The sequence below is a fragment of the Carlito syrichta genome, unplaced genomic scaffold (genome assembly GCF_000164805.1).
Source record: "Carlito syrichta isolate Samal-C Ts95f unplaced genomic scaffold, Tarsius_syrichta-2.0.1 Scaffold304542, whole genome shotgun sequence".
In the NCBI taxonomy this organism is placed as follows: Eukaryota; Metazoa; Chordata; class Mammalia; order Primates; family Tarsiidae; genus Carlito; species Carlito syrichta.
In genome coordinates this window covers 112,976-138,946 of record NW_007248638.1, presented here as the reverse complement: position 1 = coordinate 138,946, position 25,971 = coordinate 112,976, and the positions used below count along the sequence as shown (strand labels likewise).

The 25,971-nt window shown below is 38.0% G+C and overlaps 1 protein-coding gene across 5 annotated transcripts in view; it reads right to left on the bottom strand.

The window, feature by feature from the left end:
* TASP1 (taspase 1) overlaps window positions 1–25,971 on the bottom strand; it is a 261,197-nt gene that overhangs the window by 136,277 nt on the left and 98,949 nt on the right. For 4 of the 5 annotated variants that reach the window (XM_008060150.1, XM_008060151.1, XM_021713422.1 and 1 more), the window contains 2 exons: window positions 16,024–16,143; window positions 10,643–10,721 (listed from right to left, as the gene is read on the bottom strand). In XM_008060150.1, coding sequence (XP_008058341.1) covers window positions 10,643–10,721; window positions 16,024–16,143 — 199 coding nt within the window. The remainder of the gene's footprint in view (window positions 1–10,642; window positions 10,722–16,023; window positions 16,144–25,971) is intronic. The other variant, XR_504437.1, reaches the window with a different exon arrangement.

Here is a 25,971-nt window from a genome sequence, read left to right as displayed (position 1 = left end):
TGATTCACCAATAAATCTTTTTGCCCAAATTAACCAGCCAACATGAACATGGCTGGTTAAAATATAATACACTGGATTTAGCATTCTTTCTTTCTAACCCCTCTATCTGCACCTTTTAGAGTTAGTTTGTTTTATCTACTCTGTTCACAAGAAGAACATTGGCTAACGTACAGGGCTCAGTGTATCGTGTTAAGAGTCTGAAAATATAAACATCACCTCTTCCAGCACAGTAATCCTAACTCAGTAGTCCCTATTCATGCTGGCCCAAATGGTCATTTGGTAAACTATTCATAAATGTTCGCAGGAATATCCCTGAGTCAAGAACACAAACAAGATCTTCTTAGCCTTAGATCCACCAAAACACAATGAGAAAACTATATTTGATGGGTGTTGCAGGCGAGGCACAGCTAGGGGACAGCATCGCTTTGCCTATCAAAATGCTGTCTTTCACACAGAGGGAACAGACACTGGGGACTCTAAAAGGGGGCAGGGCAGGAAAAGAATGAGCATTAAAAAATTATCTACTGGATACAATATTCACTATCCAGTGACGGGTATACTAAACCCTCAAACCTTGCCATTATACAATATATCCATGTAACAAACCTGCTCATGTACCCCTAAATCCATAAAAATAAAAAAAAATTTTAAATGTTTTAAGTTGTCTAGCTGCTTAAAGTACTACCTGTGGACCAGCAGCACTGGCATCACCTGCGAGCTTGTGAAAAATGCAGAATCCCAGGACCCTTCTAAGACCCACTGGAGTACAGCCTGCATTTTAGCAAGATCCCCAGGTAATTCATATACACTAAAGTTTAAGAAGAGTTGCTGTTTAAAAAAAAAACAACTGAGAAATCACTTCTGAAGATACACTATTAAGATTATTATCCCAAAGAACTCTTACTAACAGGAAGCCCAAACCAAAGTTTGTATTTAAAGAACCATATACCTCATGCTGACAATGACCAGGAAAATCTTAAGAGGGACTCAAGATTCATACTTCAAGCTTCTGAAAGCAAAAGCCCCAAATTCCCTGGGCATCATTTTTTTTCATAACAGCTTGCCAACATCAGACACACTAGGCACCTTCAGAAAGTGATGAGTTATACCATGTACAACTTTCATAGCAACAAATTATCAATTTACAAAACTCAAAGTCAACATATTGTGCCTCACAGTCATTTAAGCTGGCAAGACTTTAAAGTGCACACAAATCTGAAGTAACGCATTGGAAATATTTGATTTATGTTAAACAGCACTGTGGAATTTAAACATTCGTATGCTCAACCAAACCCTATTCCTGGCCAATCGGCTCAATGATCAGCTTACATATACCCTTCCAACATACACTGCCCAGTTAAATTTAATATTTAAAAATTTTAAAGACCTTTCTATATATTTTTAAAAAACAAATCCTCAAGTAAATTTCCTGAGCTGAAAAGAACCACCACCACCACAACAAAATAATACCAAAAACAGCCCTGTGCTATAAAAGGCACTGGTTGTTTTGAGTGGATTCTGCCTCTAACAAAAACCTTCCACAGAGGGAACCAAGACAGCAAAGCCACGAAGGCCTTCAGTCCAGTAAGGGCCACGAAGCAGCGTGTCAGAAAGAAATTGTTTTTCTGTTCCTTTTGATGGGTTACGCTTTCAAGTCAGGAAATTAGAAACAGGTGTGCCAGAGGGCACACACATCCTCGCTCCACACTGAAAAACACGCGTTTTCAATTTTCAGACATGAAAGAGACTCCTGTTGAATGAAAGAAGAAATGAAAATCCAGTCCTGTTTCTGCGAACCATATGAAGGGAGCTTAGAAAGTCTTTGACAAGTTGCTCAACTTACTTGCTCTCCAAATGACAGCAGGTACTACCCCACAATAGAGAGGAAAAGGCATTCTTTCAAGTGAGAACAATCAAAGCAAGAGCTACATTAAGGATCGCAGCACTGGCATTTTAACCCATCACTTGATCTTATACCTCTGTTTTTACATTTCTTCAACTTGTACTTTAAAATTGGATGTCTATTCTTTCACAAACAACAACAAAGCAATGCAAAATAAGTATCTAGCTATATATATAAAATTAGAAACATCAAAAGAACATCTTGGGTATCACTTGATCCACTAAAACCCAAGTCTACGATTTCTTTCAGAGAAAGACTTTCTCCCCATGAAGTCCTGAGTGCTCCTGAAGGTGAGGTGCTGGAGACATTCCAGGGAGTGCAGCAGTGTGACAGGTGGTGCTGAGATTAAAGAAAATCTGAGTGAGAATTGGGGGAGGAAGGTGTAGGAAGGGAGATATACTAATGGCTGCAATGACAGTCAAGTCATAAGGTGCACTGAGATGCCTGCAAGTGGCCCTGCGAGAGGCACTGTAGTGCACACTTACCAGATGAAAAGTGCGGCAGAGCCTTATTAAGTGCTAGCAGGCCTTTGGGTACAGCCAATATTTCAACATATACCTATATTGGCAAGAGACTTTCCTATATTATCAAGGCCACAGCTTTCATGTTCTTTAAGGACAGGGACTACGTTTTCACTTCTCTTAGACTAGAGCACAAGATAAGAACCTCTAAAACAGCTGTTGCTTTATTGCATGAGGACAATTACAAGTCATCTTGCTGAGGAGCAAAATACCTGAACTCATGATGCCTGGAAAGACATCCTTCATATCCCTTCAAAATTATGTCTGGAAAATAACGATATATAAAAATGTTCATGAAAAGATACAAATAAACAAGTTAAACACTATTCTTACTTTTGTTTCGTGGCAAAAATCCACCAAAAACATTAATAGTGACTATCACAGGATGGCAAAATTATCCATTTCATTTTCCAAATTCTCTTCAATGAGCATGCATTATTTCACAAACAGGAAAAAAATTCATTCATTTAAAATCTTTAAGATATATGATAAACAAAAGCTATTACAGTAAACTAGGATCTTAAAAAATGAGCTGGCATATTCTATTTGATTTTGAACAATCAGTGACTTTACCTATATAAAAATAGAAATCATATTAATAGTTCATCAGATATGAAATGACCTAATTAGACTATGCAACAATCCTCAAATAGAATTCTCATCCCAGATAATTACTTTAGTTCTTAGAAATATGCTGGTTAAAAAAAAGAAAAAGAAATATGCTGGTAGTTTATATATTCTGTTATCTGTAAATGAACAGCATTTTTCCTCACTCCCAATAACCAAACAGTTCAAAGAGTCAAGTGCTTTTAAGATGATGATGTTTACAAACGTAAGGGTTTTATCTAGTCTCATATCTAGAAATCATGTATCACTAAAATATTTCCCATGGCATTATTCCCAAGCCTACATATTATATCTCAAATTATTTCAGCTCAAGTGGCTGTTCCTTACCCTCAGCACTCTAAAAATCTTTTTGAGTATGATACAATTATTAAAGTTTATTTCATAAGGACAAGAAGCTTCTGAGAAGTCAGAGTGTCAGCCCACCTGATAAGGCTGATTAGGGAACCAGAGTGGGCTAGAGTCTGGATTTCACAGTAGGACTAAAGGCTACGTACCCAAATCCTTGACTAGTTTTGCCTCTCATCTGAATCACTGCTCATCATTCCAGAACAATCTCAGAGACAAAAGATCTATCTTCATGTGATCTGCTGAAAGTATGGGAATCTCCCTACTCCAAAGGGCCCCACTTCATACAAAATAAAACTTAAATACATATTCAAGGCCATCTAGAGTCACCACCTAAAACCACAAATTCAGCTCCAAGCACCTCACACTCACCCACCTTCTTTAGGCATCTCCTGCTCTCATCAGAACACACTCCTTTTCAGTGCCTTCCTCTCAGCCCTGACTCATCTGGGCTTCACTGGCTCACTCCACCCCTATGTATTTATTTGTCATTCATATTCACTCACATGCAGTCATTCAACAAACAGCAGCAGTTCTATGCAATAAGCACTAGTCACACATTAGTGAACAAAGTTAACAAAAATCCTAACCCTCATGGAGTTTAGAGAAGGGTGTAAAATAAACAAAAAATAGCTAAAAGATAAAAAATGCTCGATGATGATACATGCTATGGGAAAAAAAATAAAAGAGGGAAGGATGATGGGGCACATTGGTGAGGAAAGAGTTTCATATTTAAATAGGATGGTTGTGGAAGATCTCCATGAGTAGAGGCCTGATGAAATGGGGGAAGGGGGTGGCTGCTGCAGGCAGAGAGCTAAGGGAGAGCAAGTCACTCACACAGAGGTCTTAAGGCGGGAACGTGCATGGCGTGTCTGAAGATCAGCAAGGCGGTCAATGCAGCTGGAACTGCAAGAGTAAAGGAAGAAAAACAAGAGCTGAAGCTTGAGAGGAAGCTAGGAGGAACCATGCATAAGACCTCATAGGCCCTGAGTAAGTACTTCAGCTTCTCCTTTTGGTGAGATGAGAAGTGGCTGGACAGTTCAAAACATAGTTGTGACAAGAACTGAGTAAGGTATAAACAACAACTTCAGTGCCAAGAACTGACAAAGTGGGAAAGAGGCAAAAAGCAAAACAAGAGACCAGCTAGGAGGCTACTGCAATAATCCAGATTAGAGGTGATGACTGTATCTGTCAGTAACCATGGAGGTGCTAAGGAGTGATTTAAATATACTTAGAGAGGAGAGATAGACAGAGTGTGCTGTTGTCTTGGATGTGGATGAGATAGGAAAAAGGGCCAGGGATGACTCCAAGATTTTGACCTGAGCCACCCGGAAAATGGAGTTGCCACCTGCTGTGTGGAAAATTTTCAAGACAGGTCTGGGAAGTGGGAAATTGAGAGCTCATATTTGGGCATACTAAGTAGATACCTACTAGACATAAGTGGAGACTTTTAAGCAGAACTAGAGCTGAGTTTTGGGGAGAGGCTGATGATAAAAATGTGTAAGTCATCAGCATATAGATGATACTTAGCCATTAGACTGGATGAGACATGAAGGGAGCAGTTATACAAGAAATAGAGTCGAAGTTCAAGGACCAGGTCTTGGGGCACACCGACATGAGAGGCCAAGGAGATGAGAAACTTTAACAAAAGAGACTGAGAAGAAGCTAATGAGGTGACAGGAAGACCAAGAGAGTATGGTCCCCTGGAAGTTCACAAAGGACAGTACTTCCAGAAGGAGCAACTGTGTCAAATGCTGTTTATAGGACTAAAAAATAATCACATGAATTTGGAGGTAATTGCTAATCTTCACAAGAGCAGATTGTTGGAGTGGTGGAGGAGACAGCGTGACTGATTAAGGTAGATTCAAAGGTAAATAAGAGGAGAGAACTACAAAAAATAAAACCTCAAGTACAGACGATTCCTTAAGGTTTCGCCTTGAAGGGCTGCTAAGAAATGGGGAGAGCCAGAAGACTGACCCCTTGCTGATTTGCACTCAGAGTCCTGAGTAGAACAGGGTTTTCATTCACTGAGAGTGCCTGTGGCACACAGAGCCCAAAAGAGAAAGAATGGCTGCTGATAACTAAGTAGAAGCTGAGGCCGGCATTCCTGCCTGTCCCCTAGCCCCTAAAGAGCAGTGACCACATGGAACTTGTAAATGTCTCAGCAGTGGTCTCCCATTGGCTCCTGGGGTCATATAACTGCCCTCACACAGGGAAGGTTGCTTGTGCCCTCCTGACACAGGCTCCTGGCCATGGGTTCTCGAGCACAGTCCCATTAGACAATCCCCCACAGAGGGGCAGTGGAAGACCTCTGGTTTCTCATTAGGTTAAAAAACCAAGAAGGAGTGACATATTCCCCCAGTCCTTGAAGAAGAAACTCCAATTACTAGCTTGAAAATATTAAGGCATTTGGCTATTCTCAATTTTTTATTTTTTTATGACATTTACCTCTGAAACTACTCCTGGCAAGTACAGGACACAACTCTTCCAGTTCTCAGGTTTCTAGCACTGCTCAGAGCCAAGATCTCAAAAAGCAAAGAACTGAGAAAAGCAGAAATCATTGAACCCCATACCAGTAACAAGATAGCAGATCTTTCCAGCACATTTTAAGGAAAGGGGTTTGAAGCCTACATCTTCTGATCTCCAGTAGTTGTCATCAGTACCCCTGTACTCACTGTTTCTCTTTAAGAAAAAAACAGAATTGTACAGACAAGGAACAGAAGACCAATGTTAAGGTCAACTAGAGCATAAACTTAATCTCTTGCTTTTTTCCCCCCTCCTTCTGATCTTCCAATCTTCAATCTGTTCTTCTTTCCCATAGCCAGAGACAGACCACAGATGTATCTTACATTATGCATCTGATGTGTTACTAAAAAATTACGTGTGAATTCAAATTGGGCAAATTGAATCATATTTTAAAATGTTAGTTAAAGAAATTCCATGGTGAATAATCTTCACAAAAAAGTAAGCATCCTTCTAGGAGAGAGAAGAACCACACATGCATTTCTTCATTTTTATTTGTACGTGGGGTACTTACTATGTGTACAACTATGTGCCAGGCACTCGGGAGACACAAATATACCCAGAGCCCTCCTTTCCCCAAGAGTTTATCTTACTGCTTCAAGAGGGCCTGAGACAAACTATTTACTTTCACGAAAAAGCTGAGAATTTAAAAAAAGCTTTTACTATAGTTTATAAATCACACTTTTCTCCACAGTGTTTAATTTCTAGACTCAGGGGGTATGGCATCCTCCTGGCTGTCCTGCAGGCTGCAGTGATGACAGAGCTGCACTGCCTCTCAATGCAAGCTGTCTGTATATGTTGGCCTTCAGTTATGTGTCATGTTAGAACTGCATGTGCTGAGTGTAACTGTCATTTAAAATGTGTTCAGAAGGATTACAGTATGATACAGAGCTCAAACTAAAAATGACTACGTACACAGAAAGGCATAGAAATGGCAATGGGACAGGATTTTCTTATCCATGAAGCAAATACTTCTCATTACAGGAATGTCCCCAGTTCTGTATTTTCCAGTAAAGCAACAGTAATGCTTGAGAAAGCAGTGTGTCACACTATAATTGGCAGTCATTTGCTTCCTTTTAGTGGTATAAATATAATGGTATATCTTACAAAAGACGGTGACTTCGATTCAGTGAAATACAGTTAGCAATGAACTCCTACTCTGGGCCAAGAAGTGCACTAAGTGCCTTCCATATGTCAGCGTATTCAATCTGCACAGCAATGGTAGATATTACTCCTGTTTTACAAATAACTCCTTGCCAGGGTTTCACAGCTAGTGAGTCTGGAAGAGTCTGCACAGAAATCCAGGTGTCTGCTCTGCTCCATTCCTAACTAGGCAAATTCTCACAATGCCAAAAGGTTAGTCAGAGTTAGCGAGGTCAGCTCCTGCCACCCATCCCTTCCCCCAGTCCCTATTCATTCCTCCCCACCCAGTGATGAAAACAAGATGCTGGAATTTGTCCCTCAGGCTAATGACCAACTCGCCTGTCTGGCCTTGGAGAGCCCTATCCTGACCATAACTAACTATCTTCTCTCTGCCTTTCAATTACCACCTTCCAAGATACATAAAGCTAAAATGCAGGCCGGGTCTCTGGATTTTCTGTAACAGCCTAAAGCACAAGTCTTCTTTATTTGGGTCAAACAATTGGAAAATCCAGTACTCCACCTTTCTTTTGACTTGGTCACCCAACCCTGCCATGTGTTTCCATTGTCAACCTCATGGCAACAGCCCCAGGAGGAAAAAGACTGAGCAATCACACAAAGTCCCACACAGGGGAGGAGCTAGAAACCTACTCTGTCATCCTCAGATTTTGTGGACCAATGGTGGCTAATCCTCTAGCTTGGGAAGAATGTAATATGGCAAACTGGATATCTGAGTTAAAAGGCTACACTGAATATCATGAACTAAAGGTATATTTGGCCATATGAAACTACCCTCAACTGATACAAGACGGGCAAAAAAGGAAATAGTCATAGAAAAGGGAAAGACTTCAATTTGACGATTTTTAGCTTTATCTACCCATGTATTGCATTCCAACTAAAGGAATCATATCCATGAAGTTCTCATTTTAATTTCCATATCCCCAATTTTTTTTTTTTTTTTTTTTTGAGTTGAGTCTCTCTGTTGCCCAGGCTAGAGGGCAGTGGCACACTCACAGTCACCACAGCCTTAACCTGCTGGGCTCAGACGATTCTTTTGCCTCAGCTTTCCAGGTGGCTAGAACCACAGGCACGTGCCACCACACTTGGCTAATTTTTTTATTTACCGTAGAGATGAGGTCTCGCCAAAGATGCTCACACTGATCTTGAACCTTTGGGCTCAGGCAATCCTCTCACCTCCACCTCCCAAAGTGCTGGAGTTACAGGTGTGAGCCACCACGCCCGGCTCAATATCACCAATTTTTAAGTTAGTGGAGTGGAAAATCCCCTTGGGACTGAGAATCTCTTTTCCAAAAGGACACAATCGGGCAGGCTCTCAGGACTTCAGTTTAAAATAGAAACCAGTTCTCCTAACATCTAAGAGTAACATTAAATAACAAACCAACTCACTGAGCAACACATTGACAAAAAAGGAAATTGACATAACACATGATTCCAACTGAGATTTCTTTGGGAAAGTAAAAATGAAACAGTGAATTATCTATGTTGGACTCAGTTTGTTCAAATACCACAATTTTCCATAGACACAGGGCCATACCTAATTATGTTCACAGGCTAATTCATAAACATTATATATCAAGATTTTCACGTGCCACTAATATTAAAAATTAACTCATCATTCCATTATGCTTATCCCTTCAAAAACGAAGCACTAAAAACAATCTTCTGAGAATTATATTGGGGTGGTTTAGATTCAACATTAATTTGTATTTAAACTTCAGGCCAAGGGATCACAGCCATCTTTCTCCACTGATATAAGAAATGAAGCTAGATCAGGAAGCTGCTATAATAGGCAGGCAGAGGAATACAAGTCTGAAATAATATGAGCCAGGTCAGAAGAAACAGAAACAAGCTACAAATATGAGAATGTTTCTGTCAGAAGAAACAGAAATAAGCTACAAATATGAGAATGAAGATTTCAAGTCTAAGATAAGAATAGGCCAGTGAGGGCAATAAAAGAGACAGGGGCCTGGCTCAGTGGCTCAGTCTGTAATCCCGCGCTTTGGGAGAACAAGATGAGTGAATTGCCTGTGTCCGTAGGTTCGAGACCCGCCTGGGCAACTTGGCGAGACCTCATCTCTACAATAAATCAAAAAAATTAGCCAGGTGTGATAGTGCACACCTGTAGTTACAGCTACTTGAAAGGTTGAGACGGAAGGATTGCCGGAACCCAGCAGGTCGAGGCTGCGGTGGCTGGGAGCGGCCACTGCACTCCAGTCTGGGCGACAGAGTGAGACTCCAACTCAAAAAAAAAAAAAGAGAGAGACAGGGAACAACACAGGAGAAAGGTGGCACCAGTGGGAATAAAGAAATGAAGTGTTTGGTTGAACCTGCTTAGTCTGATGTGCTACACGGCACTCACGGGAACGTGTCCAACAGAAAGACAGAAAGGACTTGTGTAGACGTTGAAGGGAAAGTTCAGAGTAGATACAGACATGAGAGCCAAGCCTGAGAGAACAGCTGAAATCACGAGAACAACAGCAATAACAGAATATCACCAAGAGAACGCATATCAAGGAGATGAACAGAATGCATCAGGGGCCCAAAGCTGGGGTTGTTAGTAATGGGAAGACAGAGGAATGAGAATCTGTGAAGAAGGCCAGGGATGCAGGCTAAACCAAGAGCATTCCAAGATCTGTGATACAGGCAGAAAGAAAAGAATGGCTTACATCAGAGATCACAGAAAGAGGAGACAGTAAGCAGCAGAAGAAGGCTACTGGACAGGGCAGTTTGCTAGCATGGTGGGGCAGAACGAAGGTGACAAGAAGTTGAAGAGAGAAAGGAAGGAAAGGCAGCCACCTCTGTCCACCCTCCTGACAAAGCCTGAGGATACTGGGGGGGAAAGGACAAGACTATAACTTAGGGATAACATGGCAAAGAAATGAATCAATATTATTTTTTTCATATAAAGAGAAAAGATTTCAAGTAAATCTGGCACAAGAATTATGAACCTGGAACTAGACAACAACCAATTCTGCCCACCAAAACTCCCCATACCCCTCATTCCCACCCCTTACACCACACACACACACACACACACACACACACACACACACACACACACACACACACAAAATTACTTAATGATAATGACTTTCATAATAAATAGATACAAAAAGAGGACCTATATTTTATCAAAAGTGTAACTCGAAGAGTGGATGTCACAAACTACACATTTTTAAATGCACTTTATAAATTTTATGTCAACATTTTACTCGAGATTACCTGTTCATTTTTGAAATACCCTGCTGCCTTTATATGTTGTGATCTAAATTTGGCACCATAATGGGTCATTAGAAAATATATATATATATATATGCATACACAATATAATTAACCTATAGTTAACGCAGAGTTGTACTGAAATATCAGCAAAGCATCTGCATACACTGTGATACTAAATAATCCTTAAAACCTCCCAAATACTAAAGATCTTTCCTGCATCAATGCTTTTGTCCATACAGTATCTTAGCATATGTTCCGTTTACCTAAAAACGTTGCTTTTAATCATTAAATGAATGACAAGGTTGAAGTTATGAAAAATGGTCATGAAAGCAGCAAATACCTGAGGTACTCACAGCTGTAGAGTAGGGATTATGAGCTCCAGTATTTTCAGCCCAGCAGCCACATCCATAAAGAGCAGCCTGGGAAAAAAAGAAAAGAGACAGGTATAAATTTCAGAAATACTATATGTAATTATCAGCTTTCACCAGAAATTATTCCCATCTAATAAAGCCTGACTTAATAATGATACAAAACAACTAGCTGATAATATCAGAAGTTGTGTAAGACCTACCCAAACAATGATTTTAGTACTATCAAGACTATATTTTCAAATTCTTTTTTTTTTTTTTTTTGAGTTGGAGTTTCACTCTGCTGCCCAGGCTGAAGTATACTGGCACGCTCACGGCTACCACAGCCTCGACCTGCTGGGCTCAGGCAATCCTTCCACCTCAGCCTTCTAAGTAGCTGGAACTACAGCATGCGCCATCACACCTGACTAATTTTTTGATTTTATTGTAGAAACGAGATCTCACCATGTTGTCCAGGCTGATCTCAAACCCATGGACTCAGGCAATCCTCTCACCTCAGCCTCCCAAAGTGCTGGGATTATAGGAATGAGCCACCAAGCCCGGCCAAGACTATATTTTCAGATATTCTACTAGTCTAAATATTTTCAGAAAATAATAAAAAAAAGTTTCTTAGTGTCATCAGCACTAATTTTTTCCTTCCCTGAAAAACTTCTCCCTTTAATAGTTTGTCAGCTAGTTGGTCTTCTGACCCCTTAAAACCAACGTAGTTGTCTTAAAATAGAGTTTTTAAACTAGGTGTGTGTCAAATTACTTGGGGAGCCTGCTGGTAAGAGCCCCCACTACTGGTGATTCTGATTCAGTGTTGGATGGAGGCCTGGGAATCAGCATTACTAACCAAGGCCTTGGGGGACTGGAATTTGGCTGGTCCTCCAGTCACGCTCTAGGTAACCTGGCTTCAGGAGGGCCTTTTTTATGCCTCCCATGGGGTGGTGCAAGAAGAACTGCAAAGAGTTCCATACCAAAGGGCCCAATATATGCTTGCCACTGCTAGATTTAGCCAGATGAAAAGAAAGAAGGCAAAAAGGCCTGGTCAAGCTAATCACTTTGGCAGGTGGTGGAGCAGATTTATATATCTGAAACCACCAGAAACACAATAAACCACTATAGTTTTATAAACAATTATGATAATCATTTCTACATTGGTTCCAATAATGCCACACACAATGTCTAACTTCATCTCTTCAATATCCACAATGAGTTTTCTGACTTTTGGAGGAGAATTACAACTAATACCTTTCCATTTCTTAGAAGCAGAATTAAGAAAAAAGAAAATTTTTAAAGACCTTAGGAAGCTATCATAGAAAAATACAAGGATGTATGCTCAAGAGTTCATTGCCACATGGTTGATAAGAATGAGAAATTGGAAACAACCAAATGTCAATCAGCAAAGCAATGTCTAGATAAACTTTAGCACAGCAATATGTGGAATTCATTGCAAAAAATTAAAAATAAAAGAATTAAGTTTTTAAAAACTCCTTATGAACAAATACAGAAAAATTGAAGATCTCCAAAACATATTGTTGAATGTAAAAAACAAGCCACAATAATACATTCAATATTCACTATCACTGATGGTAAAAATTACTCCCATAAAACAGTACTGCTATTTTCTAGGAACTCACTTCTGAGGACTGGGGCATAGGCTAAGAATGGGAATTGTAACCAGACTTCAGCTTTCTATGTTATTCTATAATTTTTACAAGGACTTTGGAAATCATTTTCTCCAGTATTCTACCCACAGCAGGACTCTCCATGAAACATCCCATGCAGTTCTAATACTGAGAATCTCACTACCTCATATGGGAGCACATTCCCTTTTTGGATACTTCCATTGGTAGAAAGTTCTTTCTTAGACTAAGCAAATATCTGCTTTATCATAACTTCTACTCACTAGTCCTGGTTCTGCTCTCTGGAAGTTCTTTAACCTCCCCATAAAGTCCTCCAAAATTTTTAAGACAGCTCTTCTAATTGTTTTTTCTCAAAGAATCCCAAATTTGTGAACTGTTCCCTAAAATTTCGAGATGCACACACCCACCTCACTCATCTAATCACCCTCCTTGAGAATTAAGCGAAAGTCCAGGATAATTAGAGATGAAGTCCCCCATGTTCATGTGACTTACAGCTGCCAACTCCAGTAATCACTAATCATAGCCCTCTCAAAAGTAGAATCGCGAACTGAACAGGACACTCACAATATGGCCAACAGTGGCAAATCTGCAACTGCCTTTGAAAATACTATGCTTCTAAAATATATGCCTTAGTTTACTAACACTGCAGGGTTAGTGTGGTAGCTAAAGTCCTTCAGAAGTTATTAGCACATGGATTTCAGAATATAACTGGCAGACACTTGTGGGACAAGCCATGCACCTGGTACTCCCTGGGGCAGATGCTGGCTCAGCCAAAGTTTCAGAGAACACAAGACCTCAGAGGAAAGGCCCATTCTTCCTTCATTGAAAACTCTGAACATATGCTCATCACCCTTTCCATCTCTCACAATTAACTTGACAAGAAGCCTATACTCAAAAAATAGTAAATAAGGTCCCAAAGACAACTCTTAGAAAGTTAGTGGAGGTCATCTTTCTAGAAAAGAAAGAACATTTATATTTACCCTTTGTTTCTTCCCTCTAAGTAAATTTCCTTTATGATATCCTTCCTTAATTTCAAGATCTAAAGTTGTCTTCCTCCTTAAGCTTTTGAAATTGGTTAGGCTGAGACAGTGATAGGTAAGATAAAAGAGGGAATCAAAGGTTGTCCCTTTCTTATCCACTTCTTTGGACAAAATATAGCAACCTTAAGCAGGCATTTAAAAACAAATTTTAAAAAGCTTTCTTCTTTTAGGTAGTAAAATTTTATTAAAGTTATTCTCATGTAGTGCAAGTACGTCATATAAATGATGATATTATTATTAGTCTTCTCTGGGTCATAGTTCCCTCTTCTATAAAACAAGGACAATAAAAATACCCACCTCATGGCATAGCTGTAGGACCAGATGAATTAATATACTCGTTGCACACAGCAAGTGCTAAGTGCTGGATAAACAGTAGCTGTAGCTGTTATTCTGGGGACTATAATATGCAATTTAAATGCATTATGTCACTTAATCTTCTAAAACTTTGTAGGGTAATATAGTTATTCCCATTTTACAGAGGTGGAAAGCAGAGCTTAAAGATGTTGAGTAACTTACATCCTCCTTACATCACAGTAAGGAGGATGGTAAGTGGGGAAGAGGGATTCAAATAAATGTCTACCTGAATCCAAATTCCGCACTATTAACCACTTAAACTTAATTGCCTATCTGTGGGTTGAGGGAGATGAAATATAATAATTCCTTTCTCATGTCAAAGTTGTAAATTCTAATTATTAAAGTAAGCTAAAAAAGCAAATAAATTCTAATTCAAATTGCCATTTCACCATCAGCACTGCTATCACATATCTAGAGCTGAATATGCCAAAATATTTTAATAGTTAATTTGAGCATTAAAAATACATAAAAAAGTATCTAATTTCAGCACATTTTAAAAAAATAATTAGCCTCTGATCTAACTTGCTTTGTATTTTGTTTCCTTCAGGTCTGATTATCAAAAAGAATTGTTCTTTACCCATCATCTGATGCTTACATGGTTCCAGGATTGTTACACCTTCTCTATCCAAGCAATATAACCCAGTTAAGCAACTACAAGCACCTCTCCTCTACACGCTTTCCTGACTTTTTTCACTCTCACAAGCTGTATATTCATGAACTAGCCAAGTGGGGCAAATCAACACGTAAATTTCACAGAAATATTTCCCTTTTCCAGGACAGTCCCATATGCAGTTGCAGAATAGCTTCAGGATTGTAAATATAATATCCTGCTAACACAGTCCAGAACTATCCTTGGTTCTGTTGTTGCTATTTTGCTAACCAAAACAAACAAAAAACAGTGGCAAAGTCATGGAGACTATAATGCAATGAAAGGGGCTCTGCTGGCTTTTCCCTCTCCTTCTCCAGAAGGGTATCTAAATCTGATAGGCCAAGCTTGCTTTTCTTATTCAAAACTTGACAAATACGCAGGGTTTTATAATGTGGAAAAATCCCATGACCAGACAAAGGCTTTTAAAATGAGTTCAAAGCATTGTACACATGTTGAGTAATCATTCCTCATAAATCCCCTTGTACACTAGGCAGAAGAGCATATAATTAAGTATTCCTCTCTTCTTCTTTCCCGTCATCTAGGACTATAAGTGATTTGTCCACACAAAGGGTAGCTCAAGGAACATCACTTGGGGGTCTGCAAAGATATCCTTCAAGAATCTGATCACTCTGCTCCAAGCATTCACTAACCATGACTGTGATATCAACTGTTCTTCAAGTGTGACAAAGCACACAAGGTCACTTTTCACATATAATATGAGACCCAAATACTGAATTTAAACACATCTTTGCACTAATTTAGGAGACTCTACCAGAGTGTCCAATTCACCCGTTCACACAACATATTTTTTTAAGCCCATAAGTAATGTGCCAAATTGGTTTATACTCAGAAATCTTCCTAGATCCAATGAACTGTTAAATTTCATTCTCAGTATAAATCTAAAGATTGGAGATGGAGGGTGGGGTGAAGAGGATGTATATATGAACTGGGGATAAGCAAAGTTCCCATAAATTAGGCCCTCCTTGTTTCTAGATTTCTTGAGTGGTATCATGCGTTGTTTATCTGAAATGATGGTTATTCTATAATATGGCTAAAATGCTTAACCAGGAGGGAGGTAGAGGGTCAAAATGTTACTGTGCCTTTAATGGAGGAAATAAAAAGTATAACTCTAAAATCATTTTCCCAACTAAAAAGCAAGCAGCAATGTAGTAAGGCAAAGCTTGTTCCCAAAGAGAGAAACATTTACAAAGAGAGAATATGGAAATCAGCACACATTTCTTAAATGTCTACTAAATACAGCTGGGTGTGGTGGCACACATTTCTAATCCCAGCTGCTTGAGAAGCTGATGCCAGAGGCTTGTGTGAGCCCAGGAGTTTGGGGTGCAGTGATCACTGTACTCCAGCCTATGCAACAGAAGAGCAAGACCCACATCTCTTAAAAAAATAAAAAATAAAAAAACTATTAAATACCCAGGTCAGTGCCCAGCCTGTGGAAAGAAATAAAACTAAGACTGCCAATTACAAAACTCAGAAATAAAACTATTACTATGAGAGAGGTTTCTTAAAGAATCTTGAAAAGGTATTTAGTTGATTATGTATGCCAGAACAGTAATATTTATTTTTTCTAAAGAAAAAAATGTTCCTACTAGTTTAAAAATTGTGAGCTAAAATACTCCATGTCCTACTTTGAAAAGCTAATTTAAAAACCTATAATTACCTACCTGCCCAACTCTCCCTGGATGTTTCAAGGCCAAGCCTCCACTGGAGACAGCAGCAGCAACATTCCCTTCGTGGTCCACAACCACAGCGCCCACCGTGTCCAAAGTGCCTGAGTCATTTTCCTGTGGAGCAAAAGTGGCATGAGTATTCACTCACTACGTATGATGTGTGACAACCTGATGACTACATCATAACACAATGAAATCTAAATGAACCCTTAAATGGAACACTGAGCAATTTCCTAAATTATCATCAAGTTGCCATTTAAAGCCTATTTAAGTTGAAATGTATTTGCTACTGAAAAACCCTGCACAAAAGCTATCTTCCCTAATAATGTTTTATTGATTCTCTCTAGTAATAAGACTATCATGCCTTTTTAATGGGGAAAAGTATAAAAATAATATAAATTACAGTATACAGCAGTGCCTCCTTATCCTCAATAATTAAGTTCATGATTAAGAATTTGTAGAAGAAAAGATCTGTGGCATAAGACAATACATGCCCTTTTGAGTATTTTTTAAAGCATATACACATGTAATAGTAACATTCAGCACAATAAATGAAGAAAATGGCATTTACAATCATGAAGTATACCATGCTATCATTTATCTCTTACAATTCCTAGCCTGTGAAAAACTTCATGGCAGGCTCCCTTCTCTCCTATATTAATAATATGCTTGCCAACTGTATGGCAGAAAACTTCATGTCCCTGGAAGGCATCTTTGTGTTTTGACATTTTGTCCCAGTTCCCACACATTTAAGGCACTCAGTGACACTTAGTGTCTATGAGCAACTGTCTCCTACCTCCAAGGTTTCTGGGTCACCTGTGCAAGACACACAAATATTACACTACTAGATAAAACTGATAATTAAAGGAGGCAGGAAAAAAAGTCATTAAAAAGTCACTTTCTGAGCTTGGCAGTAGTGGGAAACTGCCATGGGAAGGAAGGGGCAGGACTGGTAGTAGTGGGAAACTGCCAGGGGAATGGGGGGACACACTCCATCAACAAGGGTACTGACATAATGAATATTTGTATACCTGACCCTGAATTGTACCCTAGAGCTTTAAATTTTAAAAATTCTTTTAAAGTTACTTTCTTATATATTAAAAAGGGGGGGTTGGGGTAGGTCTTTGGTTAATAGTAGGCATAGTAGTGTCCTTAAGCTGGGGTACTGGTTTTCAAACCTTGCCCCGCTACCCCAGACCCTGCCCTCATTCCCACTCTCAGTACGCATGACAGGCAGAGCCCCAGGCACAAGAAGGGCAGCGTCCCCTCCCATGTGGTTTACTGCTCACACTATTGAGCAAGACTTCATGTATACTGGGGATTCCTGGCTAAGAAGTAATGACACATTAGGTAACTGCTAGAAAAGTCCATGAGTTCCTGAGGCCATCTCAGAAGGTGAGCAACACTGAAGGGAGTTTCTAAATATTGGAAGAATGCAAGCAAAAGGTTTTTCCTTAAAGCAAATTGGAAAATTCAGAGGTAGAGTGTACCACAACAAACGTTACATTAAGTCTCTTAGAAGGTACTTACATCCAGACATTTACACTTCTTGCTCTAAATGCTTACTTCCCTTAAATATACTGATATATTATGACAGTACTTACTCTGATAGAAAATGTTCAACTGATTGAAATGAGTGCTATATGCCTAATCCCTCTTTTAATCACAGCCGGGAAAAGTCTAGCCAATGGATTCACATGGTCACATCCCAGAATACCACAGTCCTATTCATAGAAAGAACCTAACGTTCAAGAATAGCTCCTGGCCTGACCATAAACCCCTGAGGAAACATCTGATCCACTCTTCCTCATCTTGCATGCAGCATTCAGGACATATTTACTCTTTAACTAAGATGCAGTATATCCTGGTGTTACAAAACAAGCCCAATAAGCGATTATGCATGCCGTGCCATGCTGTCAGAGCCAGCTTTCCACCTCCATTTCTCAAGATTTGATTTTATACAAAACCAGAGACTGCCACTATCTTAGGGAAGACTTAACAATACCCAAGTGTGCTCATTCTGGTTGAACAAAACAAAGTTTATCTTCTTTGGTAGATAAGATTAAGAACCAAAGTAAAGATGCATTTAAAACATGTTATTCCAGAAAAATGGTTAATCCTATAGAGAAATATACCTTTAAGGTAAACATTTGTTTAGGAGTCTAATAAATAATTTCTAAATCATTATATCTCTGCAACCTCAGGTAGAGAAATGATAATAACTCCTTGCGCAGATGCCAAGTCTTACATCTTCTGTAGGAGTGCTTCTCAAATTTTAACATGCATACAAATCATCAGGATAATGCATTTAAATGCAGGTTCTAATGGAGTGATCTGAGAACTGTACATGCAAAAATGTACATTTAACAACCTTCCACATAATGCTGATGCTGGTCCACAGATACTATCTTGAGAAACAAAGTCTAACAGCATCCCACCCCATGGCATCATTATCAACCAAATGCCTGTTCCATTCCTTCTGATGCCAATTATATTATAGGCACAAATCTGCTGAAAAAGAAACTTAAACCACCTAAGACCAACATTATGCCAGTATAAAAGATTTAAGTTCTGGCTGAGTGCAGTGGCTCACATCTCTAATTCCAGCACTTTGGGAGGCAGAGGAGGGAGGACTGCTTGAGCCTAAGAGTTTGAGACCAGCCTAGGCAACATAGTGAGACCAAAAAAAAAGAAAAAAAATTTAATTTGCTGGGCATGGTGGCTCACACCTGTAATCCCAGATACTTTGGAGGCTGAGGTGGAAGGATCACTTGAGCCCAGAAGGTCAAGGCTGCAATGAGCTATGATCTTGCCACCACCCTCTAGCCTGAGTGACAAAGTGAGATTCAAAAAAAAAAAAAAAGTAATTTCTAGCTTCTTCAACTATCAATTGACAGCATATCACCATTATCACACCGTCATGGACATACTAAGTATTTCAAAGTATTAATCTTACACTGATGTTTTATTTTGCTTTGTTAGAAATAGGTAAGTCACCGGGCTCGGTGGCTCAGCCTGTAATCCCGCACCTTTGGGAGGCTGAGGTGAGTGGATTGCCTGAGCCTGCGGGTTCGAGACCCACCTGGGCAGCGAGATCTCATCTCTACAATAAATCAAAAAATCAGCCGGGCGTGGTAGTGCATGCCTGTAATTCTGGCTACTCGGAAGGCTGAGGCAGAAGGATCGTCGGAGCCCAGCAGGCGAGGCTGCAGTGGCCGGGAGCAGCCACTGCACTCCAGTCTGGGCGACCGAGTGAGAATCCAACTCAAAAAAAAAAAAAAGAAAAGAAATAGGTAAGTCTCATACAAATAGACAATGTATAATAGCTTTGCTCAACAATAACAAAAAAAAATCAAGAAAGGGCATTCTTTTTTCAAGATTATTTTTTTGAAATATTGTGCTCTTATTGAGGGATACATGCCAGCACTTTTTGCACTTATTCTTTGCTATAAGTTCTGGAAATTTTTACTCCATAGCCCCAGTAAGGTTAATGTAAAATGACTATCTTCATTCGTCCTACCAGATAAGGATAATCGCTTCTAGTGAGCAATCAAATTATGGCTGCATCCTATTTCACCCTCTGATTCGAGGAAGGCCATTTCTTTTCTTTTCTTTTAGTTCTCTTTTTTTAATTGGTAAACAAAAATTGTATATATTCTTGGTACAATATGATGTCTTAATATAGGTGTACATTATACAATGGCAAAATCAAGTTAATTAATATTACCTCACATACTTAATCATTTTTTTGTGGTGAGAATTCTTACTCTCTCTTAAGTCTACTCTCTTAAGGGTATTCATCATTAGTTCTTTTGAATAAGCTGCAACTGGTGATCCTAACCAAGCATTCTGTAAAAGAGGATTTTACAGAGGTGATACATAACATATACATAATGATATATACTATCTGTCAAGCAATTTTCTTAATATTTCAATCAGGAAATTGTGAACTATGAGGGCTTTTATGTGCACCCAAACTCTTGTAGAAAGATACAGAAACTGATGCCAGTATAACTGGATTATACACAGATGAATTTACTGTAACTTGGCTTTCAAAAATGAAAAATCATGTAAAAAATAGAGAATCCTGTTCCAAATTAAGTTAAATATTCCTAAAGGCTTATAACACCTGCAAAAATCAAAATTACTTCATAAATATTCAAGAATTAGTTCACAGACTTCACATACAGCAAAGTAAATTGAAGGATGATGAAGTAATATTTAAGCATTTTTATGAAGTGCAGATAAATTGGGTGAAAGACAAACATTGGTATTTTGGCCATAATAATTTCACAGAGCTCATTTGTACAAAGTTAAAAAACACACAATGACTGTTACTATATAGAGCTACTATTACACTCTTACACTCCATAAATACTTAAAAATACATACACCTCACAGACACACATGTACCTATTGTCCTTAACTAAAACATTATTTGTATTACTTTTTTGATAAAATTGTAACTAAAAAACAACTATATAAAACTATAGTTCACTTCAGAATAAATGTGTATATTAAACTGGCATAGAGCTTGCATGTGCTATAGAAAACACTGGCATAAAACTTTCAGATTAGTAATCACTGTTTTATTTTCTCTGCTCCAAACTGGAGATGGCTATTACATAGTTATTGTAAGAACTGGCTTAAGTAACACATGTAAACTACTTTAAAAGTGATAAATTCCTTAAAACAAGGTTAAGACACTTTCCACCAGAAAATCAAGCCTCTAATTTGCACTCTGAAATCTGCCAAGAGACACCATCTATCAGTCATTTATCTCATTAACTTGGTCCTTCTCCTGTATAAAATTACTCAAATATCAAATACTAAAATACAAGAATAAATCTTATATGTACAAGTGCATCCTGAAATCAGTACATCATGAGATTATGCTAATATAATAATTAAAATGGAAATACACTTTTTGAAAACATACCAAGCCATCCTAATATATCTTTATTAGCGGTAAAAACAACAATATAACTGGCATGAGCTTCCACTTAAGATAATCAGATGACGTATACCCTTTATGATGATACAACAATGCCACCACAAAGCTTTAACATCTTTGAGTATCCTAAACATGGAAAGATGGCTCTTGCTACAGGATACCTTGAGCTAGTTCTACATTTCCCACGAATCAGCCCCCTCCCCAACCCGGGACGGTAGGGCCACTGTGGGCTAGAGTATATCAACTGTGTGCAAACAAAGTGCAACTCAGCTAGAATTATCTACTCTCATGTGGCTGAAACCAGGGAAAATCTAAACATAAAAACATACAATGATATTTCTCTTCCCTCTTCATAAAATCACCTTTTGATGCCCAATACTAAACACAATGTGTCCAGTAAACTACATTCAAGATGTCTATTCTTAAGTAATCTTTTACTTTCTTTAATAGGTATACAGTAAATGGTTTTGCAGTACTGTACAAATTAGTGTCAAACATATTTAGGACAGACAAAAATTATACCATATAAAAATATTTACATAATTTATTTCCCAAATCACTCAACAAAAATTAACAGAAATTTTTTCAGCTTAGTATAAAAATGAAGTGGGGAAGAAAAATAAAATAATTGTAAAAATACAATTGCAACCGTGCAAAGAAGCTCACACCTGTAATCCCAGCAGTTTGGGAGACAGAGGCGAGAAGACCGCCTGAGCCCAGGGATTCAAGATCAGCCTGAGCAACTTAATAAGACCTCACCTCTACAAAAAAAGATTTTTTTAATTGGCCAGGCATGGTGGGGCATACCATTCCAGCTACTTGGAAGGCTTAAGGAGGAAGGATTACCTGAGCCCAGCAGGTCGAGGCTGTGGTAGCCACGAGCATGCCACTGCACTCCAGCCTGGGTGAAAGAATGAGATTCCGACTCAAAAAAAAAAAAAAATTGTGAATTATACTGTAAAAAGAATAAATAAATAAATAAATGATAAAGTGGGTGAGCCATATTTTTGAGGGGATTTAATATATATTGGGTTATAGGTTTAGTTATAAATTCATACTATTATATAAAGATTACCTAAAAATCCTGAACTCTCAAAATAGCAAAGGACAATATTTTCCAACTGGTAGAATTCCTATAGGGTATCTGGGGTTTGCAGCATTAAAGGTAAAAAAAAGTAATAGTTTTAATCATGGTTTTGAAGATAATCTTGCAAATAGTGAATTGTGAGTTTTTCTCTTTAAAATGAAACCATTTTGAGATCCTGAGTGCATGTCAAATGAGTATGTATAAGTGTCGGTAGAGACTAGATGACCATACTCATGACTTAGATCATTACACAGCAGAACAATCAATAGCACCATAAAAGTAGCTCTTATGCAGTCTTAAATCATTTCTATTCTCATTCATATGAAGTTTAATTAATATTATTTAACTTATACCCATAGTTGAACCACTGGTTAAGGACAGTAAACCTAGGATATAATGGAGTTGAATTAAAAATTAAGGCATTGAAGAATGATAATAATTCTCATGAGACCCTTAAGATATTAACTAGATCATTACATTGCATTCATAGTATCAAAATACTTATAGAACACATCTTAAATTACTTTCAAACTTTAATTGTAAGTATACCCAATTTGACTTATTTGTTTAAAATTAATATTAATCAGCCGGGCTCAGTGGCTCAGCCTGTAATCCCATGACTTTGGGAGGCTGAGGTGAGTGGATTGCCTGAGCCCGTGGTTCGAGACCCGCCTGGGCAGGCGAGACCTCATCTCTACAATAAAATTTTAAAAATCAGCCGAGCATGGTAGCGCATGCCTGTAATTCCGGCTACTCGGAAGGCTGAGGCGGAAGGATCGCTGGAGCCCAGCAGTTCAAGGCTGCAGTGGCCGAAAGTGACCACTGCACTCCAGTCCGGGCGACAGAGTGAGACTCCAACTCAAAAAAAAAAAAAAAAAAATTAATATTAATCACAATTTTTAAATTCTAAATCAAAATTTAGAAATGCTACATCAAAAAATTAACCTAGCTATGACCCAGCAACTAAACCCCTAAGTATTTACTTAAGAAAAATAAAAACATATATAACAAAAAAATTGCCAAAGATGTTCATAGCAACTTTATTTGCAGCATCCAAAACCTGAAAACAAACCAAATGTCTAGCAACAAAGGAATGGGTAAACAAATTATAATACTGTCAATAGTGGAGAACTGCTCACCAATAAAAAGGGCCTAGCAATATGTACAATATGAATATTCTTTTAGACATATGTTAAATGAAAGAAACTGGACACAAAAGAGTACATAATATACAATGCCATTTCCACGGGTAAAACTGATAAAAAATAATCAGAAGAGTGTTGTCTTGGTTGGGGAGGGTATTTACTATGAAGGGACATGAGAGAACTTTCTGGAGTAACAGAAATATTTGATATCTTGATGGGGTATGAGTTATATGGTTACATACATGTTAAAATTCATCAAACTGTACATTTAAAGAAATGTACATTTCACTGTATGTAAATTTTACTTTAAGAAAAAATTTTTAAAAAGCGATAGTAAATGCATTATCTTGAACACAAACCAGAAACTCAAAATATCTGATCATGAACAAATTTTCCAATTTGTCCTACTGCTATCAAACATATTTAATACACATTTGATTATAGCTGTAATTAAAGGGGGAAAGAGATGATGAAAAAAATATCAATGAGATGGTAAAAGATATGGATGAAAGAAAGTCTAATCTATATCTAAACAGAAAGAAAAGACAGAATGAAGAAGAGAAATATTTAAAGAAAAAATGGCTCACATTTCCCAGAACTGATGGAAAACAAGAAGTTTGATCTCCAGGAAGCTAGAGAGAAAGGAAAGAAACCAGAAAAATTCCTGGAAGTCAAGTAGGCCAGAAGACAGTGGTAGTTGGTATAATATCTTCAAAGAAAAGTAACTATAACTCTAGAAATGGGTATCTAACAAAACCACTTCTTCCTTTTAGGAAGAAAAATGAAAACATTTATAAATATGTAAATAAACGAGTATACCACCAAGAGACCTGCATTTGATGAAGCCCTGAAGGGCCATTCTACTTAACTGCAACTTGGCCTGCTTCTACATCCTCCCTTCTACTCACTCACAAGCAAACCTAATCTTCCATTCTTTGCTCTACTTAGTCTTTTATTCCATAACATCTCATCATCTTCCAAAATATGTAATTGGTTTTCACACAATTTAAATTTCCTATCTCACCAACAAAGATTGTAAGCTTCTTGAAGGTGGGAACTTTTGTATGCTTTATTCACTAACATATGTTAAGTACCCATAAAAGCACTTGACAACCTCTTAGGCACTCAATAAATATCTGTGAATATGTATATGAATAAGTAAACAGATAGATAAGTAAATAATATACTTCAAGAAGAAGAAAATAATTCGAGGAGGACAATCAGGCATGCAACAAGGAATGGGTAAGCAAATACAATGGCAAACCTACATGGAAATCAAAACTAATATTGTTTTTAAAAATAATGCCGAGCACAGTGGCTCACACCTTTAATCCCTGCACTTTGGGAGATAGAGACGAGAGGATTTGGGGAGACAGAGATGAGAGGATTGACTGAGCCCGCAGGTTCAAGGCCAGCCTGGGCAACATAGCGAGACTGCGTCTCTACAATAAATAAAAAAAAATTAGCCAGGTGTGATGGCGCATGCCTGTAGTTCTAGCTACTTAGAAGGCCGAGGTGGAAGGATCACCTGCACCCAGCAGGTTAAGGCTGTAGAGGCCGTGATTGTGCCACTGCACTCCAGCCTGAGTGACAGTGAGATTCCAACTCCAAAAAAAATAATAATAATAATAATGTCTTGTTAGAATGCCATATTTGGTTTTAAAATCTAGCTATATGTTATTTATAAGAGATATGTGTGAAGCATAAGGATGTAGAAAAAGTAAAAGGGCAAAAAAAGGGACGGGATAGCAATCCAAACAATGTAGCTATATTAACATCAAGTAAGTTTTTTTTTATTTTAACGGCTTTATTTAGCTATACTTCATACAACATAAAATTTAGCCACTGCAAGTGTACAATTTGATGACTTTTAGTAAATTTATTGAGAAGTGCAACCATCACCATGATCTGTGTTAGAACATTTTCATCACCCCAAAAGATTCCTCATGCCAATTTGTAGTCAGCCTCCAGTCCCATTCCCAGCTGCATTCATCTTTCTGTCTCTACTGATGTTTCTTTCTCTTTTCTGGACATTTCATATGAATTGTATCACACAGTATGTTGTCTTTTGTGTGTAGTTTCAGCAATAAAAACGGATGGGATGTCAACGCAATCTACAACATGGCTGAGCCTCAAGCACATTGCACTGAGTGAAACATCAAGTAAGTTTTAAGATAAAAAGCATTAATAGAGCTACAGGGTCTCTATATGATAAATGTTGAAAGCTTAGCTTCACCAAGGAGATAAAAATAATTCTATTTCTGTATGTAGTCTTTTTTAAATGCCTCAAATTTATGTAAAGCAAAAACAGATAACAAGTCATACTCCAAAATGAGGTATTTCAACACATTTCTCTCATCTATGAATAGGTCATGCAAGCAAAGAAAACAGGTAAGAAATAGAACTGAATAGCATACCGAAAAGCTTGAGTTGAAAGCACGCATAGAACGCTGTACCCAACAATTAGAAGGGAAACATTCTTATCAAGCACATATGAATATTTACAACAACTGATCATACATTAAAGGATAAACTAAATCACAACAAATTTCATGAAACAATATCAAACCGAATATACTCTCTGACTATAAAACCGAATATACTCTCTGACTATAACACAATCAATTTAGCAGTTAATAAACATAAATAAAATCAGGAAATTAAAAAACATCTTCTAAATAATGTATGAGCAAATAAATATGAATGAAAAAAAGAATACTTAATAATGAATAACAATAATAATGTAACATTTAAAA